This window comes from Oncorhynchus gorbuscha, linkage group LG08 (genome assembly GCF_021184085.1).
Source record: "Oncorhynchus gorbuscha isolate QuinsamMale2020 ecotype Even-year linkage group LG08, OgorEven_v1.0, whole genome shotgun sequence".
Taxonomy (NCBI): Eukaryota; Metazoa; Chordata; class Actinopteri; order Salmoniformes; family Salmonidae; genus Oncorhynchus; species Oncorhynchus gorbuscha.
In genome coordinates this window covers 37,364,916-37,385,867 of record NC_060180.1, presented here as the reverse complement: position 1 = coordinate 37,385,867, position 20,952 = coordinate 37,364,916, and the positions used below count along the sequence as shown (strand labels likewise).

General features: G+C 42.8%; 2 protein-coding genes across 5 annotated transcripts in view; one reads left to right on the top strand and one right to left on the bottom strand.

Moving 5' to 3' along the window:
* Positions 1–1,185: 1,185 nt before the first annotated feature.
* prmt5 (protein arginine methyltransferase 5) lies at positions 1,186–13,632 on the bottom strand. Of its 4 annotated transcripts, none has more exons than XM_046359322.1 (17): positions 13,505–13,632; positions 10,816–10,894; positions 6,466–6,584; positions 6,206–6,291; positions 5,810–5,944; positions 5,556–5,668; positions 5,421–5,470; positions 5,152–5,315; positions 4,887–5,048; positions 4,069–4,146; positions 3,889–3,947; positions 3,666–3,788; positions 3,240–3,415; positions 2,685–2,888; positions 2,429–2,539; positions 2,276–2,346; positions 1,186–2,172 (listed from the first exon to the last, which is right to left on the bottom strand). In XM_046359322.1, the coding sequence occupies exons 3-17, from the start codon at positions 6,566–6,568 to the stop codon at positions 2,020–2,022; spliced, it is 1,788 nt and encodes a 595-aa protein (XP_046215278.1). In that variant the 5' UTR covers positions 6,569–6,584; positions 10,816–10,894; positions 13,505–13,632; the 3' UTR covers positions 1,186–2,019. The 4 variants fall into 4 exon arrangements, with proteins under 4 accessions (XP_046215278.1, XP_046215279.1, XP_046215276.1 ...); XM_046359323.1 differs by lacking the exon at positions 13,505–13,632 and adding an exon at positions 11,051–11,108; XM_046359320.1 differs by lacking the exon at positions 13,505–13,632 and having other exon boundaries at positions 10,816–11,013.
* The window catches only part of psmb11a (proteasome 20S subunit beta 11a), a gene marked incomplete at its 3' end in the record, with an annotated part of 23,941 nt that continues 14,010 nt past the window's right edge, over positions 11,022–20,952 (top strand). The window contains 1 exon segment of the mRNA XM_046357728.1: positions 11,022–11,083. Coding sequence (XP_046213684.1) covers positions 11,022–11,083 — 62 coding nt within the window.

The window sequence follows — 20,952 nt, the reverse complement described above, 5'->3', positions numbered from 1 at the left end:
CATCAGTGCTCAGACTGTCCACAATAGGCTGAACTGGGGGCTTGTAGGCCTGTTGTAAGGCAGGTCCTCACCAGACATCACCGGCAACAACGTCGCCTATGGGCACAAACCTACCATCGCTGGACCAGACAGGACTGGCAGAAAGTGCTCTTCACTGACGAGTCGCAGTTTTGTCTCACCAGCGGTGATGGTCGGATTTGCGTTTATCGTCGAAGTAATGAGCGTTACACCGAGGCCTGTACTCTGGAGCGATTTGGAGGTGGAGGGTCTGTCATGTTCTGGGGGGGTGTGTCACAGCATCATCGGACTGAGCTTGTCATTGCAATCTCAATGCTGTGCGTTACAGGGAAGACATCCTCCTCCCTCATATGGTACCCTTCCTGCAGGCTCACCCTGACATGACCCTCCAGCAATATGGCTCATGATTTCCTGCAAGGCAGGAATGTCAGTGTTCTACCATAGCTAGCGAAGAGCCCGGATCTCAATCCTATTGAGCACATCTGGGACCTGTTGGATCGGAGGGTGAGGGCTAGGGCCATTCCCCCCCCAGAAATGTCCGGGAACTTGCAGGTTCCTTGGTGGAAGAGTGGGGTAACATCTCATAGCAAGAACTGGCAAATCTGGTGCAGTCCATTAGGTGGAAATGCACTGCAGTACTTAATGCAGCTGGTGGCCACACCAGATACTGACTGTTACTTTTGATTTTGACCCCCCTTTTGAACACATTATTCAAGGTCTGTGGAACTTGTTCAGTTTATTTAATCTTATGTTCATACAAATATGTACACGTTAAGTTTGCTGAAAATGAACGCAGTTGACAGTAAGGTTTCTTTTGCGGAGTTTATATTAGCGGCCTTTCGGTTATTGGCACAACGCTCTAACCGTTAGCCTACCTACTGCCCTTTTGATAGGTTTACCTCAATGCACATTACATTCAATGCCAATATGGCATCCTGCCCTCTCCTACTGTAGTCTGTTAAGACACTTTAGGATGAGGATATATTTTATAGACATACATTTGTGTACAAGCGTGCATTCAAGTTTGAAATTCCAAATGGCTTTTGATATATGCGTGGCAATGGAATAGGGACCTTGTCACAGCCTGCCATTTTACTCATGGAGGGGACATGCTAAATAAGTAAGTCAATGGAAGAAGCACATACAAACAGTGCAGAGACCATCAAATATCTAGTAGTATTGTCTTTATTGACAACATGGCTCAGACAAAAACAAAAAACAAACACCCGAAAAACATACATCCTGACAAGCCCGTCTCCTACACCCTGCAGTATCGGAGTTGTAACCAGGTCAGTGTTGAGTGACAATTTAGAGCCATCTCATCCGAGTTGTAGCTTGGAATGTGTGCTCAGCGGACCTAGACCAAATAAATACTTGTTATTTTTCAGTTACTTGAGGTATGCTTGATTTAGCTTGCTCAGCATGCCAGAGTTCATGTTTTTGGGACTATTCCATTGGCACCTAAAGTACTAACCCTAACAAAAACAAGTACATGTTTGACCCAGGTGTGGTTGTCAGTAAGGCTGAGGTCCTGTTGGCAAGTCTGTGTGACTGCGATGCCAGGTGACCGACAAACAATATATATAAAAAGTAAGATTCTCTTTAGAGGGAGGAACGGATGACGACCCACGTAGACAGAAAAGGCTGACAGTCTATGAGATCCACTCTCCTAAAGAGATATTGACTGCCTGCTATACAAGTAACTTCATCTCAGTAAACATTGTATTTGAATGATGGTCCATGCCTGAAACTGACTCCTCTTAACAATACTGTAAAATAGACTCAAAATCAGTACCATCTAAACCATTGATTGGATTCTTATTCGCAGATCTAAAGCGTCACCATGATCCTGGTTCGTATGTTTCATGGTATGAGCAGGCTCATTGTTACAGGCCAATTGGTGAAATGCTGGACATTGAGAGAAACTACCTGCACTTCATTAGCAACAAAGTGCCAGTTTAATTGTGTCTGTATATATGTGTGTCTGTGTGTGTGAGGTCTTCACAGGCCGATGGTGTAGGATCTTCCTGCTGGGTTGTGGATAGCGGAGCATGAGGGCTCTGTCACGGCCCACTCGTACCACACCTTCTTCCCATTGTTACACCGCCAGAACCTCACCACGACATCATCATCCCGCGTCACAGGGATCGGTTGCTGCAGGTGGAAGAAACGGGTCAATACACTACATTCTTTTGGGTAATAAAAATGTGCTTAATGTTAATGTTAAAGTATACATTTTACATGACAGTCAACTGACTTTGAGAGGGAACAGGATGGGGAACCAGGAGAACATTCCGGGAGAGTGGGTCTCTGGCTTGATACCTTGACCAAACAGACACATACATTGATGTTAACGATATCCATCCATCTTATACTTCAAAACATCACCATTCCAACTCTTGGTACTTACTGAGTGTGACGTCTCCGTAGAGAGTGGTCTCGAAGTATCCAGCAAAGCCATGCAGCACTGTGTTACATCCCACAGAGAACCTAAGGCACTGGTACCTATTGTTGTTCATATCTAAAAAAGGAAAGTGCATTTATTACATATCTTGTGTGATCGTTACCCGGTGTTAGCTAGGATGTGTGTATTACCTATGGCGGGATGTGTGAGGGTTGGTGTGCAAGCGTTAGCCATACAAGGGGGTTTGAAGCATGTATGTTACCTGTGGTGGGGTGTACAAAGGTGAAGCAGGCTTTGGGCTCAGCCAGCTGGTGGAAGTTGTGGAGTCTGACGACGTAGGGGGTCTCAAAGTGGCACTCTGGGTCCTTGTCTCGCTCCCTGCACCCCCTAACCTCATTATACAGCTTGGAGGAGGAGAGGGGGGCAAGGAAAGAGGTGTAGGAACAGGGGATGCTAACCCCACCATCTGAGGAACGAGATAATCGGGTTTGGATGAGAGAGGGTATAGGCAAAAAAAGTGCACTGAATGACGTATATCGTCACTGTCTGGTGAAAACCTCATCTCCAAAACAGAAACTTTTCAGTAAAATGGAGAGAAAAAAAAAATCCATATTTTCCCCATTAACAAATATACAATGACATTTCAGAAGCAAGTTATTATCAACTTTATTGGTCCTAGTCATGAAATGTTCAGAGTACAATGAGTGGAGTTACTGCTTACAAGGTTGTCATCCGACAGCGAAGAGATGGCCCTTTCAGTAGTGTGACATTTCAATATCAACGAGGTGCACTGCAGAAGTGCAATATCTACACCTACCTTTGAGAAAGTGCTGTGCTCCATCTAGACACTCCGGGGAGAGCTCATTGTCCCCGAAGGACCCGAGCAGCTCGCTGACGATGATGTCCGCCTTCTCAGGTGCCGCCCACTCCCTCATGTCACACGACACCACGGTGACCTGATCGCCCCACTCCTCAAACTTCCAGTTCTCAAGCCTGGGAGAAAGTGGCAGGATCAGTCTCACAGACAGAGGGTGGAGCTCAATGGAGATTAACGTTGCCAACCGTCCCATTATATAGTCCTGTAATTTACCTGCTAGAGAGTATTAAACCTAACCGGGGGATTACTCGTAATACATGAATTAAATGATTACATTAATGAAACTATGTTGAAGGAGTTCTATAATCTCCTTGAATGAGGTTGGTGAACAACGGAAACCCCATTAGAGGGTCAGAGTTCACTCACGTGACAACAGCGTTAGGGTTCTTTTCAACAGCGTAGATACGGAGCTTCCTGTCAGCCTGCTTGGCAGCACGCAGGGAGGCATTGACCAGAGGACCTCTCCCAGCCCCCAGCACCATCAAAACTCTAAGGTCACAGAGCAAACATACTGTTACGCACCAGATACATTGTCAGGAGAATAGATACTAAGAGAGATGACAGAGAGGCAGGTGTTGGAGCTACTCACTGTGTATTGGTCGCCTTCTGCTCCTCCGGGACTCTGTCGAGCAGACACTTGTACACAGCCTGCAGAAATATCAGGAGAACCAAATCAGTACCTCATTATATTACCCTACCAGCCACAGCACCATTGCTAGCTGTTACAGTGTATTAGAATGGGAAGAGATCTGTGTCAACGGCTCCTTACCTGCTGGTACTGGGAGTATTTGATGGGATCCTTCTCGAACACTTCATAGGTCTGAGACTCCAGATTGTCCATGAGCGGCTAATGGGAAGAGAACAATTAGAGACGAATTCCAATGCACACACACAAAATATAATAGGGGTGGGAATCGTGATAATGATACGAATTGCGATTCTATAAGTATTGTGATGCGATACTGCACGTCTGTATGTCTGCTACTGAAATGAGAAAATTAGTTTTGATCAGTCAGGGAAATAAGTGCTGAAAAGTTGGCTCACTAGTTAAAAAGAAGACAGAGCAAGCTATAGGGTGAAAAATACCGGTGTTTTGGCACAGGTACAGCCAACTAACGCTCGGTACCTAGATAAAAATAATACAAAAATGTATTATTGTTACTACTAGTAACAACATAATATTGTCCAAAATTGGCAAACTATTAATTCCCCGCCCATCACTACAATATACAGTACCGGTCAAAAGTATGGACACCTACTCATTCCAGGGTCTTTATTTTTACTATTTTCTACATGGTAGAATAGTGAAGACATCAAAACTATGAAATAACACATATGGAATCATGTAGTAACCAAAAAAGTGTTAAATCAAAATACATTTAATATTTGAGGTTCTACAAAGTAGACACCCTTTACCTAGATGACATCTTTGCACACACGTGGCATTATTTATTTCATAGTTTTGATGTCTTCACTATTATTCTACAATGTAGAAAAGAGTACAAAATAAAGGAAACCCCTTGAATGAGTAGGTGTCCCCAAACTGGTACTGTAGGTATGACTATTTACAAGCCTCAACAAGCATACCTGGAGAGGAGACTGTAGGTAATCCTCGTAACCCTTGGCAAACAGTTCATAGGCATTGGGGGCAGGGCGGTTCTGGTTGAGGTATTCAAGGTACTGCAGGTATGAGCGGAAGTCCTTCTCACTGTGACGACTGGTGCCAGTGAAGATGAACTGGGCCTCAAGCTGGGAGAAGAGAAAATGTTTTGTAAAATACATAATCAGGGACAGAGTGAAGATAATCATTTTATTTGCTTTACCAATTGCTGTAACCTAGAATTTACAGTACCTTGAAGAGACGGAAGATGATTTTCTGGTGGGATTTTGAAAGGACTGGGAACCCTTTCTTATTGGTCAAAAAGATGCTGGTGGGAAGGATGGCTGCTTTGATTGGCTCCCCAAGCCACTTGTCAATCACAGCGTCGGAGGGCATGTTTTCTCCAACCTCAATGGCTTCAGCAAAAGGAAGGGAAGACAAATCAGGAACAATAGTGACCAAAACAATGACTTATCCGTTTGTCAACACCACCAACATGTTTCCCCGTCCTGCTCCCTTACCTAAACAGATTCTCTTGTTGTAGTCACACAGAGTCCTGAATGAATGCCACCTGAAAAAGGAAAAACCAAAAAGGTTAATTTAAAACTAAAAAACAACAAAAAATCTGCAGGCCCTGGTCACAGCACAAAATTTACCAGGCCCAGGTCTTCTCGTCATCACTTCCATCATCGGTGTGTTTCGTCGGCTCGTTCTCGATGATGTCATCACGCATGTCGTCAGCAGAAATCAGGGGGACCCGGATCCAAAACTGATATGAAACAATCCAGTTGCTTAGTTTTAAGTTAACCGATTTACCTTAACATTGCCCGTCACAATACAAGTCAAGGATTAAGAATTAGTTCTAATTTGTATATGCTATAGATAGAGAACGTTTGAGTGCTGTAGTCACCATGCAGGAGTGGTGTCCCGTCTGGATGTGGTTGAGCAGCACACGGGCCAGGTTGGCACAGTGAGGGCCCTTCAGAGGGACCATGAAGGCTGGCAGACCCAGATATGCTGAGAAGTTCAGCTCCTGTACCAGGGCCTTAGACAGGACAGAGGGATGGCAGGACAGAGCAACAATTAAACTTGTAGCTAAGATGTTTAAAACTTTCTGCTTGAACTTGTCTTAGTTTACGAACAAGGCCGGGGGTTTATTCACTAAACCAAACGGAAGAAAACTGGGAGGGATCCAAGAAAACTTTTTCCAAAAGACAGTCGTTCTCATTGCAAAAAGTTATGTGAAAAGTTTTGCAACTGTTTACTACGTTGGAAGTTAATGAACACACCCAGTCTGTCAACTCACCGCTTCTGAATTCCTGCGTTCTGTCTCCACCTCTGAGTCGGTCTCGATCCATGGAGAAAGCTTTCCAACAACCAGAGTGTTCCAGTCTGGGTAAGGAAGAAGTGAAATTCAATATCCTGATACTTAATTAAATATACATACTATAGAGCCATTCGATGGCCCTGTAAGTAGATGCCCCTGTGCTCAGTGGAACTGGGGCATGTGCATGAGAATGAACCGTCTACCATTGAGGTCAGTATGAATACAGGTAGCCCCCTCACCTCTCCCACAGAGCAGAAGGTCAGAGCGCGTATGTGCTCCTGATCGGACTTTGGCGGGGTCCAACTCAAACTCCCTCCTGAACCTCGGGTGGAAGAGGGGCATGCACAGGAAGTCAAACCTGAGAGACAAATGGGACATTAGTTGACACTTGATCTAACGTTAGTTCCGTTTATGATGATCCCCATTAGTTACTGCACATGCAGCAGCTACTTTTCCTGGGATCCACATCAAATATACAAATACATGACAAAGTACAGGACAGTTATAGACAAGAACATAAGATATTACATTAAAAAAATAAAAATAAAACACTTGTTGAAAAGACACAAATTACAGTTGAAGTCGGAAGTTTACATACACTTAGGTTGGAGTCATTAATACTAGTTTTTCAACCATTCCAAAAATGTCTTGTTAACTTCTTATGGCTGGGGGGCAGTATTGAGTAGCTTGGATGAATAAGTTGCCCAAAGTAAATGGCCTGCTCCTCAGTCGCTAATATATAAATATTATTAGTATTGGATAGAAAACACTAAAGTTTCTAAAACTGTTTGAATGATGTCTGAGTATAACAGAACTCATATGGCAGGCAAAATCCTGAGGAGAAATGAACAGGAAGTGAGAAAACTGAGCATTGTATGTATTCACCAGAGTCCCCAATGAAATCCCCTTGAGAATCCCCTATTAATGATGTTGCACTGCCTTGGGGTTCCACTAGATGTCAACCATCAATAGAAATTGTAATGAGACTTCTATGGTGTTGTGAGAGTGAATGATAGATTCTATCAGGTGACTGGCAGTCAGCCATTTTCTGATCTCGCTTATTCCTCATGGTACCCACTTGCGTTCCATTGCTAATGAAGACAAGGAATACTCCGGTTGGAACTTTATTGAAGCTATATGTTAAAAACATCCTAATGATTGATTCTGTACTTAGTTTGAAATGTTTCTTCGACCTGTAATATAACTTTTTGAAGTTTTTGTCCGATGTAACGCTGACCAGAATGAGCGTTTGGATATGTATACCAAACGCGCTAACCAAAGAAGGTATTTGGACATAAATAACAGACATTTTCGAACAAAACAAACAGTTAATGTGGACCTGTGATTCCTGGAGTGCTTTCTGATGTAGATTATCAAAGGTAAGGGAATGTTTATCATGTAATTTCTTGTTTATATTGATGTCAACATGGCGACTATTGTGACATTTTTCTGAGCGCCGTCTCAGATTATTGCATGGCTGGCTTATTCATAAAAGTTTTTTTGAAACCAGACACAGCGGTTGCATTATGGAGAGATATATCTATAATTCCAAGTGTATAACTTGTATTATCATCTACATTTATGAGTATTTCTGTTGACTGATGTGGCTATGCAAAATCATTGGATGTTTTTGGAACTAGTGAATAACGCACCAATGTAAACTCATATTTTGATAAATATGAACTTTATCAAACAAAACATACATGTATTGTGTAACAACTATTAGTGTCTTCTGATGAAGATCATCAAAGGTTAGTGATTCATTTTCTCTCCATTTGTGCTTTTTGAAACCCCTCTCTTCGGCTGGGGGAAAAAAATGGCTGTGTTTTTCTGTGGCAATGTGGTGACCTAACAATCGTTTGTGGTGCTTTTGCTGTAAAGCATATTTGAAATCGGACACTGTGGTGGAATGAACAACGAGAATAGCTTTAAAATGGTATGAGATTCCTCAAACATGCATGCATGTTAATTATGAGATTTTATGTTTTGAAAATGGCGCCCTACACTTTGACTGGCTGTTGTCATGTCACTCCCGTTAACGTGATTGCAGCCATAAGAAGTTTTAACAAACTATAGTGTTGGCAAGTCTGTTCTACTTTGTGCATGACACAAGTCATTTTTTCAACAATTGTTTACATACAGATTATTTCACTTATCACTTTCACTGTATCACAATTCCAGTGGGTCAGAAGTACACATACACTAATTGACTGCCCCTTTAAACAGCTTGAAAAATCCAGAAAAAATGTCATGGCTTTAGAAACTTCTGATTGGCTAATTGACAATTTCAGTCAATTGGAGGTGTACCAGTGGATGCATTTCAAGGCCTACCTTCAAACTCAGTGCCTTTGCTTGACATCATGGGAAAATCAAAATAAAACCAGTCAATACCTCAAAACATTGTAGACCTCCACAAGTCTGGTTCATCCTTGGGAGCAATTTCCAAATGCCTGGCAGGAGACACGTTCTGTCTCTTAGAGACTAACGTACTTTGGTGCGAAAAATGCAAATCAATCCCAGAACAACAGCAAAGGACCTTTTGAAGATGCTGGAGGAAACCGGTACAAAAGTATCTATATCCACAGTAAAACAAACCCTATATTGACATAACCTGAAAGGCCGCTCAGCAAGGAAGAAGCCACTGCTCCAAAACCGCAATAAAAAAGCCAGACTACAATTTGCAACTGCACATTGGGACAGAGACAGTACTTTTTGGAGAAATGTCCTCTGGTCTGATGAAACAAAAATGGAACTGTTTGGCCATAATGACCATCATTATGTTTGGAGGGAAAAGGGAGGCTGCAAGCCAAAAAACACCATCCCAACCGTGAAGCACAGAGGTGGCAGCATCATGTTGTGGGGTTGCTTTGCTGCAGGAGGGACTGGTGCACTTCACAAAATAGATGGCTTAATGAGGAGGACAATTATGTGGATATTTTAAAGCAACATCTCATGACATCAGTCAGGAAGTTAAAGCTTGGTCGCAAATGGGTCTTCCAAATGGACAATGACCCCAAGCATACTTCCAAAGTTGTGGAAAAATGGCTTAAGGACAACAAAGTCAAGGTATTGGAGTGGCCATCACAAAGCCCTGACCTCAATCCCATATAAGATTTGTGGGTAGAACTGAAAAGGCGTGTGTGAGCAAGGAGACCTACAAACCTGACTCAGTTACACCAGCTCTGTCAGGAGGAATGGGCCAAAATTCACCCAACTTATTGTGGGAAGGCTACCTGAAACGTTTGACCCAAGTTAAACAATTTAAATGCAATGCTACCAAATACGAATTGAGTGTACGGGAACTTCTGACCCACTGGGAATGTGATGAAAGAAATAAAAAGCAGAAATAAATATATTATTCTGACATTTCACATTCTTACAATAAAGTGGTGACCCTAACTGACCTAAGACAGGGAATTGTTTACTAGTATTAAATGTTAGGAATTGTGAAAAACTAAGTTTACATACACCTTAGCCAACTACATTTAAACTTCTGACTTCAACTGTATATCTACACAATTAATATACAGTACCAGTCAAAAGTTGGACACACCTACTCACTCAAGGGTTTCTCATCCAAGAGTGTGTAAAGCTGTCAAGGCAAAGGGTGGCTAGTTTGGAGAATCTCAAATATATTTTGATTTGAACACTTTTTTGGTTACTACATGATTCCATGTGTCATTTCATAGCACATATACAGTACAGTTAAAACAGATATTTAGAGGATTGACACTGATACAAGATGTTGTTTTAAAGCTAAACGTGCCTTTTGCCTGAGTAACCGCTGGTGGCAGAGCATTCCATGACGATATGGCTCTATACATAACTGAACGAAATATTAAATCGGCCTTTTGTTTTGGGACAGTGAAGAAACCCATAGCGGCGGGGCCTGTTTGAAGTGTACGCAAATATATTACTCAAGTTAGGCATTTTCAACACAGATGTTTATTAAAAAGACTCGAAGAGATGTAGTCCATTTCAGCTCAACCATAAATTACTATCATGTGTTGTTATTAGTTGTTGTTTGTGCAGTTAATATGGGCAAGGCATGCGGCTTTGTTTTCGGCCAGCTGCGGCTTTACACGGGCTTTCTTTGCTGCACCTGACCATTACTGGACAGTAATCAAGATGATACAAAATTAGAGCCTGAACAACTAGCAGAGTTGATCTGTGTCAAAAAAATATTTGTATAAAACATACATACCTCGCCCCATCTTTACAACAACTTAGTCAATGACTTGATAACGATTACTGACCATTGAAATAACTTGACGCTTTTGCATAAAATTGACTGTAGGTTATTTACTTGGATGATACATTCAAGTAACGTCATGGCTCCACTGTCAAATGTATTCTCATCAAATCATATTGGGGTCGTGGTAAGGAGGATCATCTCGTTGTTAGCCATTGTGATGGTGCACGTGGTAATTCAGTCACCGGCAAATTCACCTAGCTAGCGAGCTACGAGTAAAATAGCTAGCAACATCACATGCAGAAATGAAGCCGAATGGTATATACTAGTCTTGTCGGCTCCTGTCTTGACCTCCACCTTTCTCCAAATAATTGCTGGAGCGAAACAGTTTACTTACCCAAGTTTAGCCACCGCAGCAAGTGTGTCAGCAACCTCGGGCACACAACTCAAATCTCTCCCGCAGGACACCCTGCCTCCTGTGTTGTGGGACGCCATCGTCAGCCGAGTGAATGGGAAAGAAGAGAGTTGCAGTTTAGTAAAAGGGAAACTGACGCCATTTTGGCTCGGGTCATGTATTTGCTATCATTGGAGCTGAGAGTCAAAATGACTTCCTTTGGAATGCAGTTTCATACGTTTCGAGAACTGTCGCGATACTTGCACGTCCAGTGAGATTATGGTAGTTTGAGGCTGTTGTTCGAAAAACACTTGGGATCATCTTGATCACGTACGCTGCGTTCAAAATAATTGGGAACTCGGCAATCTCTAACTTCAGTGCGTTCCACACAACTGGGAATTCGGAAAAAAAGCTAGCTCCGACTGGAAAAATCTTTTGAATGGTCATCCAATTCGGGAATGTTTTTATTTAACCTTTCTTTAACAAGGCAAGTCAATTCCCCCTTTGTCCCCCCTCCCTTATTATTTACAATGACGGCATACCACAGCCAAAAGCTAACCCAGACGACGCTGGTTCAATTGTGTGCCGCCCTATGGGACTCCCAATCACGGGCCAGTTGTGATACAGCCTGGAATCGAACCAGGGTCTGTAGTGACGCCTCTTACACTATGAAACAGTACCTTAGACTCCTGTGCCACTCTGGCCTCATTCTAGAGAGCAGACCAGTGACTGTATATATATATATATATTAGTTCCCATGTCGTGTTCAAAACAACTGGGAGCTCTGAAAAATACAAGATCAGATCATGACGTCAGTGATCTTCAGGTTGGTAAATTGGAGATCTAGAATGAGGCCAGAGTTCATGAGTTGGAATTCTGAGTTGGATGATCGTTTAAATGATTTTTCCCGGTTTGAGTTGTTCCCAGTTTGTTTTGAACGCGCTGAAGAACGAAGTCAGAGATTTCTGAGATCCCAGTTGTTTTGAACGTGGCACCAGTTGTCTTGAAAGCACCAATAGAGGGATTGGCTGACAATGTCGCGAAAATGATGGGAGGCTTCAATAGGGCTAAGTGGCTGTGTTCGAGAGGATCAAAACTGCAATGGGTAAATTGTGACTGACTGATCTACAAATAATAATAAGTCCTTATTTGTGATACAAGGTGATTTGTAGATCAGTCAGCATGCAGTCGTTTTGATGCTTTCAAACATGGCCGGTGTGTTGTTGTGATTCTGGATGGAAATGTAGCTAGCAACAATGACAATAATTAGTTGATGTTGCCGTACGTGATCCAACACGTTCATAAAAGCGTAGTCAGCAAAAGTCCAATGGCACTTTTGTTAATCAAAGCAACTAGATCACATGCATTTCACTGACTGGTCACAGTGCATTTGACTGACATCTCACAGTGATCACTAGTATTTTTCCACCTTTGAAATCTAGAATTACATTTATTGTGTTAGTGTGTTGAATGGATAAATGGTGCTGGAGGGAATAGCAGCCGTTTTACGGGCTCCTGACCAATTGTGGAATGTTTTGTGTTTTTCTTCTTCTTAAATTTTTTTGTAATGTTTCCGCCATCACTTCCTATGACTGAAAAGAGCTTCTGGACATCAGAACAGGATTTCCACTTCAATGTGTCAGAGGTTGAAGATATATTGCTCATCCTGGACATGGCCCAAGTCCCCGATACTCGGAGAAGGAAGAGGTGGCATTACAGAGGCCGGCGTGCGGGATACCTGATGAGACTTCGTCGGCGAGTTGATAAAACGCTTTTGCACTCCAATATATTGGCGAACGTGCAATCACTAGAGAATAAACTGGACAAACTCCGTTCGAGACTATCCTTTCCATGTGATCTGAAGACTGTAATATCCTATGTTCCTCTGATTCGTGGCTGAACAAGGACATGGAAAATATACATATTTTCTATACATCGGCAGGACAGAACGGCAGGGGTGTTCAGGGGTGGTGTTGTGTGTCTCTTTGTTAACCACAGCTGTCGCTCGATCTCTAATATTAAGGAATATTTGTATATATTATATTTATATAGTCAAGCTACCCCATGCAAGCATCTGCAAAACACGTGACCCTATGTATGTGTATGTTTGTGTGAGGGGAGGTGAAAAGGTTGCCTCAGTCTGTTGCAACTGAGTGAGGACAATTAGGGGCCAGAATGACAGGAAGTCACTCCAGACATACTTCCTCTAACAGTAGCTCAACGGTTCCCCCAAGTTGGGCAAGCAAGTGCCTTTGACTGTCGGCCCAGATTATGTATGGTCGTACTGGTCACACACACACACACACAACACATGAATCTGTGGCCCAGAAACAGGCTCCAAACAGAACAATAGCTTTATCATTAGTGTGCAGGATATAACATTTTCTCTGTCTCCAGTTAACTTAAGAGGAACCAGTGAGTTTCTGTCAAGTCTTGGCTGAGGGCCCAGACATCATGGGGTCATTCTACACACACAGAAAGAACCGTTAGAACAGCCCTCACAGAAGTCTCGAGGTTCTGCTTGCCTGAGTTAGAATTCCTCCCGATAAGCTGTAGACCATACTATTTATCAAGAGAGTTTTCATAAATATATTTTTTTGTAGCTGTCCATTTACCACAACAAACCAATGCTGGCGCTAAGATCGTACTCAACGTGCTGTATTGGGCCAAAAGCAAACAAGAAAATGCTTACCCAGAGGCAGCGCTCCGAGTGGCCAGTGATTTGAATGCAGGAAAATTGAAATCCTTTTTACCAATTTCTAGGCAACTACAAGCAAAAACTCTAGATCACCTTATCTCCACACACAGAGATGTATACAAAGTCCTCCATTGGTAAATCTGACCATAACTTTCTCCTCCTGATTCCTGCTTACAAGCAAAACAGGAAGTACCAGTGGCACACTCGATACAGAAGTGGTTCGATGAAGTGGACGGTAAGCCACAGGACTGTTTCACTAGCACAGACTGGAAAATGTTCCGGGATTCATCCAATGGCATTGAGGAGTTTATGACATCAGTCACTAGCGTCATTAATAAGTGCATTGACAATGTCATCCCCACATTGACCATATGTCGATATCCCAACCAGAAGCCATAAATTACAGGCAACATCTGCACTGGGCTAAAGGCTAGAGCTGCCACTTTCAAAGAGCAGGACACTAATCCAGACGCTTATAAGAAATCCCCCTACACCCTCCAATGAAACCATCAAACAGGCAAATACAGAACCAAGATCGAATCCTACTACACCGGCTCTGACGCTTGTAGGATGTGGCAGGGCTTGTAAACTATGATGGATTACAAAGGGAAGCCCAGCTGCGGGCTGCCCAGTAACGCGAGTCTACCAGATGAGCTAAATGCCTTCTATGCTCACGTTGAGGCAAGTAACACTGAACCATGCATGAGAGCGCCAGCTGTTCTGGATGATTGTGTGAACACGCTCTCAGTAGCCAACGTGAGTAAGACTTATAAACAGCTTAACATTAACAAGACTGCAGGCCCAGTGGTGTAAAAAATACCCAATTGTCATATTTGAGTAAAAGTAAAGATACCTTAATAGAAAATGACTTAAGTAAAAGTGAAAGTCACCAAGTAAAATATTATTTGATAAAAGTCTAAAAGTATTTGGTTTTAAATATATGTAATTGCTAAAATATAGTTAATTAAAAATATAGTTAATAGTTAATAATTTCAAATTCCTTATATTAAGCAAACCAGACGGCACCATTTTCTTGTTTAATTAATTTATGGATAGCCAAGGGCACACTCCAACACTCAGACACAATTTACAAACAAAGCATGTGTTTTTAGTGATAAGTGTGTGAATTTAACCATTTTCCTGTCTTGCTAAGCATACAAATTAGTACTTTTGGGTGTCAGGAAAATGTATAGAGTAAAAAGTACATAATTTTAATTAGAAATGTAGTGATGTAAATAGTAAAGTAGAGATACCAAAAAAAAAATACTTCTGACATTTTCAACCTATCCCTAACGGTCTGTTTCAAGCAGTCCACCATAGTCCCTGTGCCCAAGAACACTAAGGTAACCTGTCAAAAGGACCATCACCATGTAGCACTTACGTCTGTAGCCATGAAATGCTTTGAAAGGCTGGTCATGGGTCTCATCAACACCATCTAAGACACCCTGGACCCACTCCAATTAGCATACCGCCCCATCAGATCTACAGATGACACAATCTCTTTTGCACTCCACACTGCCCTTTCCCATCTAGACAAAAGGAACACCTACTTGAGAATGCTGTTCATTGAGTACAGCTCAGCGTTCAACGCCATAGTGCCCTCCAAGCTAATCACTAAGCTAAGGACCCTTGAATTAAACACCTTCCTCTGCTACTGGATCCTGGACTTCCTGACAGGCCACCCCCAGGTGGTGAGTGTAGGCAACAACACATCCGCCACACTGATCCCGAACACAGGGGACCCTCAGGGGTGCATGCTTAGTCCTCTCCTGTACTCCATGTTCACCCAAGACCGCATGGCAGCACATCTCCAACACCATCATTAAGTTTGCTGATGACACAACGGTAGTATGATCACGTATGACGATGAGACAGCCTACAGGGAGGAGTTCAGAGATCTGGCAGTGTGGTGCTAGGACAACAACTTCTCGTCTCAAAGTCAGCAAGATAAAGGACCTGATCGTGGACTTCAGGAAACGGAGGGCCGAGCACGCCCCCATTCACATCGACAAGGCTGTAGTGGAGCAAGTTGGAGCTTCAAGATCCTCTGTGTCCACATCACTAAGAACCTATCATGGTCCAAACACACCAACACAGTCTCAGAGGACACGACAACACCTTTTCCCCCTATAGACACTACCTTTCAAAAGTTTGGGGTCACTTAGAAATGTCCTTGTTTTTTAAAGAAAAGCACATTTTTCGTCCATTAAAATGACATAAAATTGATCAGAAATACAGTGTAGACATGGTTAATGTTGTACATTACATTGCAGCTGGAAAAGGCAGATTTTTTAATGTAATATCTACATAGGCGTACAGAGGCCCGTTATCAGCAACCATCACTCCTGTGTTCCAATGGCACGTTGTCTTAGCTAATCCAAGTTTATCATTTTAAAAGGCTAATTGATCATTAAGTAACTCTTTTGCGATAATGTTAGCACAGCTGAAAACTGTTGTCCTGAATAAAGAAGCAATTAAACTGGCCTTCGTTAGACTAGTTGAGTATCTGGAGCATCAGCATTTGTGGATTCGATTACAGGCTAAAAATGGCCAGAAACAAAGAACTTTCTTCTGAAACTCCTTAGTCTATTTTTGTTCTGAGAAATGAAGGTTTTTCCATGCAAGAAATTGCCAAGAAAACTGGCAAACTGGCTCTAACCAGAATAGAAGGAGGAGTGGGAGGCCCCGGTGCACAACTGAGCAAGAGGACAAGTACATTTGAGTGTCTAGTTTGAGAAACAGACGCCTCACAAGTCCTCAACTGGCAGCTTCATTAAATAGTACCCGCAAACACCAGTCTCAACATCAACAGTGAAGAGGCGACTGCGGGATGCTGGCCTTCTAGGCAGAGTTGCAAAGAAAGAGACATATCTCAGACTGGCTAATAAAAATAAATGATTAAGATTTGCAAAATGACACAGACACTGGACACAGGAACTCTGTCTAGAAGTCCAGCATCCCGGAGTCGCCTCTTCACTGTTGACGTTGAGACTGGTGTTTTGCGGGTACTATTAAATGAAGCTGCCAGTTGAGGACTTGTAAGGCGTCTGTTTCTCAAACTAGACACCCTAATGTTATTTTGCTCTTGCCCAGCACCAAAAATATTAAATAAAAGTCCATATTGTATTCTGTCTCTGTTGTCATTCAGTTAAGCCTGTACTTGATTGAAGTGCCACGTGCAACTACTTCAACTTAGTTTGCTTTGTATGTTTATAGGTTTTGTTTGGTCAGGGTGTGATCTGAGTGGGCATTCTATGTTGTATGTCTAGTTTGTCTGTTTCTGTGTTTGGCCTACTATGGTTCTCAATCAGAGGCAGGTGTTAGTCGTTGTCTCTGATTGGGAACCATATTTAGGTAGCCTGTTTTGTCATTGTGGGTTGTGGGTGATTGTCTATGTTAGTTGCTTGTGTCAGCACATTTCGTATATAGCGTCACGGTCGTTTTTTCATTTATTGTTTTGTGCAGTTTACTTTGTGTTTTCGTCATCCATTAAAATGATGCATTCACGCTGCGCTTTGGTCCGCTTCTTACGACGATCGTGACAGTAATTGTCTAATGAGCATTTTAAGACAGAGGTCTAAGTTCAACCCTTTTTCTAATGTTCGCAACAATGTGTTGTTGTTGTAGGTGCAGAAATGTAATAATTGTCACGTGAAAAGAAAACAAACTTGGCCCCGGACCCTAGATGAGCTGTCAAGGACCCTGAATAATTCAATCAAATGTTATTTGTCACATGCTTCGTAAACAACATGTGTTGACTAACAGTGAAATTCTTACTTATGGACCCTTCCCAACAATGTAATATTTGTAATGTGAATAAGTAAACAATCTAGGCCCCAGCCCCTAAATCAGTTGTCAAAGGACCCTGAGAAATCAAATCTTATTTGTCACACTTATTTGTCAAATCTTATTTGTCACAAATCTTATTTGCCAACAATGCAGAGAGATAAATAGCAAAATAATAGCAAAAATAATAACACAAAATAAATCCACAATTCGTAACGATAACTTGGCTATATACACATGTACCACTACCGAGACGATGTGCAGGGGTGTCATGGAAATTCTTACACAGGGACACTCAAAGTCAATCTTAATGAATTATTGTTTATTGTCAGCGCACCTGAGAGGTTCCAACCAACTCAATGCACCATAGTACACATGTCAATCATGAGCTCTCCCTGGGCAGTCCAAGCAGTTGTCTTATATACTGCTATACACAGACAGGTTATATTTGCATGATTTACCATAATTCATTCATCATTACCGTTTTGTTTCATTCATGTGACCGACCAATACGGTTTCATAACATGTAACAGACCGATACCTCACGAGGCTTCTTCTCGTGAGACCTTGAAACTGAGATATCTTTAGTTCATTCTCAAATCAAGGTCTGAGTGTACTACCAAATTGCAGATACTGATAAGTGAGGAATCAGTTGCATGAACACAGAAATTGGTTATTAGAACAGCACATAAATAGAATGCAGAAATGAGTTATCAGAAAAGCAAAAACATAAAAATTGGGGTACGAGGTAATTGAGGTAGATATGTACATACTGTATAGGTAAGGGTAAAGTGACTAGGCAATAGGATAGATAATACGCCGTAGCAGCAGCATACTGTATGTGATGAGTCAAAAGAGTTAATGCAAAAGGTCAATGCAGATAGTCTGGGTAGCTATTTGGTTAACTGTTTAGCAGTCATATGGCTTGGGGGTAGAAGCTGTACAGGTCTTGTTCCAGACTTGGTACATATGTACCGCTTGCCATGCGGTAGCAGAGGGAACTGTCTATGACTGTGGTGGCTGGAGTCTGACAATTTTAAGGGTGTTCCTCTGACAACACCTGGAATAGAGGTCCTGGATGTCAGGGAGCTCGGCCCCAGTGATATACTGGGCCGTACTCATTAACCTCTGTAGCGTCTTGCGGTCAGATGCCAAGCAGTTGCCATACCAAGCGGTGCTGCTGCCAGTCAAGATGCTCTCGATGGTGCAGCTGTAGTACTTTTTGAGGATCTGAGGGTGCATGTCAAATCTTTTCAGCCTTCTAAGTGTGAAAAGACTGTCGTGCTTTCTTCATGACTGTGTTGGTGTGTGGTTCATGTTAATTCCTTAGTGATGTGGACACAAAGGAACTTGAAGCTCTCAACCCGCTCCACTGAGGGAGATGTTGTTGTCCTGGCACCACACTGCCAGATCACTGACATCCTCCCTATAGGCTGTCTCATCATCCTCTGTGATCAGGCCTACCACCGTAGTGTTGTCAGCAAAATAAATGATTGGGTTTTAAGTCGTGCGCAGCCACTCAGTCGTAGGTGAATAGGGAGTACTGGAGGGTACTAAGCACACATCCTTGAGGGGTCCCCGTGTTGAGGATCAGAGTGGCCGATGTGTTGTTGCCTACCCTCACCACCAAGGAGCAGCCCGTCAGGAAGTCCAGGATCCAGTTGCAGAGGGAGGTGTTCAGTCACAGGGTCCTGAGCTTAGTGATGAGCTTCAAGAGCACTACGGTGTTCCACACTGTCAATAAACAGCACTATCACATAGGTGTGTCCCTCTTGTCCAGGTGGGGGATGACAGTGTGGAGTACGGTGGAAAAATTACAAGATTATGTTATAATACTGTTTCTGCATCAACTAAGGTTTGATGAGAACTCTCTCATCTGTGCCTGTGGAATTGAGTTGGGTCTCTGGGGCTTCGGCGCTGGCAATTGATTTATGATTGGGTTGGTGATAGAACCTACAGCCTGCATTCCATAGACTGAGTTGGTGTGTGTGACCCGAGACAGAGATAGCCTGTTGGAGTAGAACAAACCCCTCTTTGTTTCTAATCAGCCTTGCATCTGGGAAACTAAGCTGGGTGGGTGGTAAAACAACACCGGGTGCAGTTAACCACAAAATGAACCCAAGGTGGCTTATATGATGCCCTGATCTGCACAGGAGGTGTGGGACCAGCCATGACTAAGCCGTTTCTATGTTTACCATATGTTTTTTCATTAGCAGGGAGCTCTCGGTCCAACACTCAAGAGTGTGGGATCGACCAGATTAATTACTGCAATAATGAGTCAATATTAAATAAAGATGATTGATTGAAGAAATGACAAAGTCTCTCTCACTTGTTTAGAGTATTCCACAACAATATTTGGTCGACAAGGAGAGAATGATAATCTTAATTTTGCTGATTGTTCCAGGGGGAATCCAGGTTAACTGTACAACAGGAGTTGCATTAGATGCAGCCGGGAAAGCCATACTCCACTAGACGGAGCAGACTGGATCCCCCGCCTGTCTGGGAGCGTCAGTGGAATGGATACGTCATTTCAAACAGAGACAGAGAAATAGGGTGAGACTGACGTTTCATGGAAACAATTATTAATTGTATTTAAAAAGAAATTGGGTTCTGGGTGAACTGCCATCTGACGTTTAACATCCAAAGCTGTATGTACCGGATGTATAACTAGAACCTGAGGGTGGATGACATCCAAAGCTGTGTGTACCGGATGTATAACTAGAACCTGAGGGTGGATGACATCCAAAGCTGTGTGTACCGGATGTATAACTAGAACCTGAGGGTGGATGACATCCAAAGCTGTGTGTACCGGATGTATAACTAGAACCTGAGGGTGGATGACATCCAAAGCTGTGTGTACCGGATGTATAACTAGAACCTGAGGGTGGATGACATCCAAAGCTGTGTGTACCGGATGTATAACTAGAACCTGAGGGTGGATGACATCCAAAGCTGTGTGTACCGGATGTATAACTAGAACCTGAGGGTGGATGACATCCAAAGCTGTGTGTGTCATCCAAAGGATGTATAACTAGAACCTGAGGGTGGATGACATCCAAAGCTGTGTGTACCGGATGTATAACTAGAACCTGATGGATGATAAAAGCTGTGTGTACCTGAGAACCCTGAGGGTGGATGACATCCAAAGCTGTGTGTACCGGATGTATAACTAGAACCTGAGGGTGGATGACATCCAAAGCTGTGTGTACCGGATGTATAACTAGAACCTGAGGGTGGATGACCTACAAAGCTGTGTGTACCGGATGTATAACTAGAACCTGAGGGTGGATGACATCCAAAGAATGTATAACTAGAACCTGAGGGTGGATGATCCAAAGCTGTGTGTACCGGATGAGAACCTGAGGGTGGATGACATCCAAAGCTGTGTGTACCGGATGTATAACTAGAACCTGAGGGTGGATGACATCCAAAGCTGTGTGTACCGGATGTATAACTAGAACCTGAGGGTGGATGATCCAAAGCTGTGTGTACCGGATGTATAACTAGAACCTGAGGGTGGATGACATCCAAAGCTGTGTGTACCGGATGTATAACTAGAAACTGAGGGTGGATGATCCAAAGCTGTGTGTACCGGATGTATAACTAGAACCTGAGGGTGGATGGCATCCAAAGCTGTGTGTACCGGATGTATAACT

Coding starts and splice junctions, on each gene's coding strand:
- prmt5 (XM_046359320.1), bottom strand. CDS start 10,913: ATGGCGTCCCACAACACAGGAGGCAGGGTGTCCTGCGGGAGAGATTTG. Junction 4,147..4,886: donor ACCTACAGTCTCCTCTCCAG/GTATGCTTGTTG, acceptor TCTTCCCATTAG/CCGCTCATGGACAATCTGGA. Junction 3,789..3,888: donor CAGAAGGCGACCAATACACA/GTGAGTAGCTCC, acceptor CTGTGACCTTAG/AGTTTTGATGGTGCTGGGGG.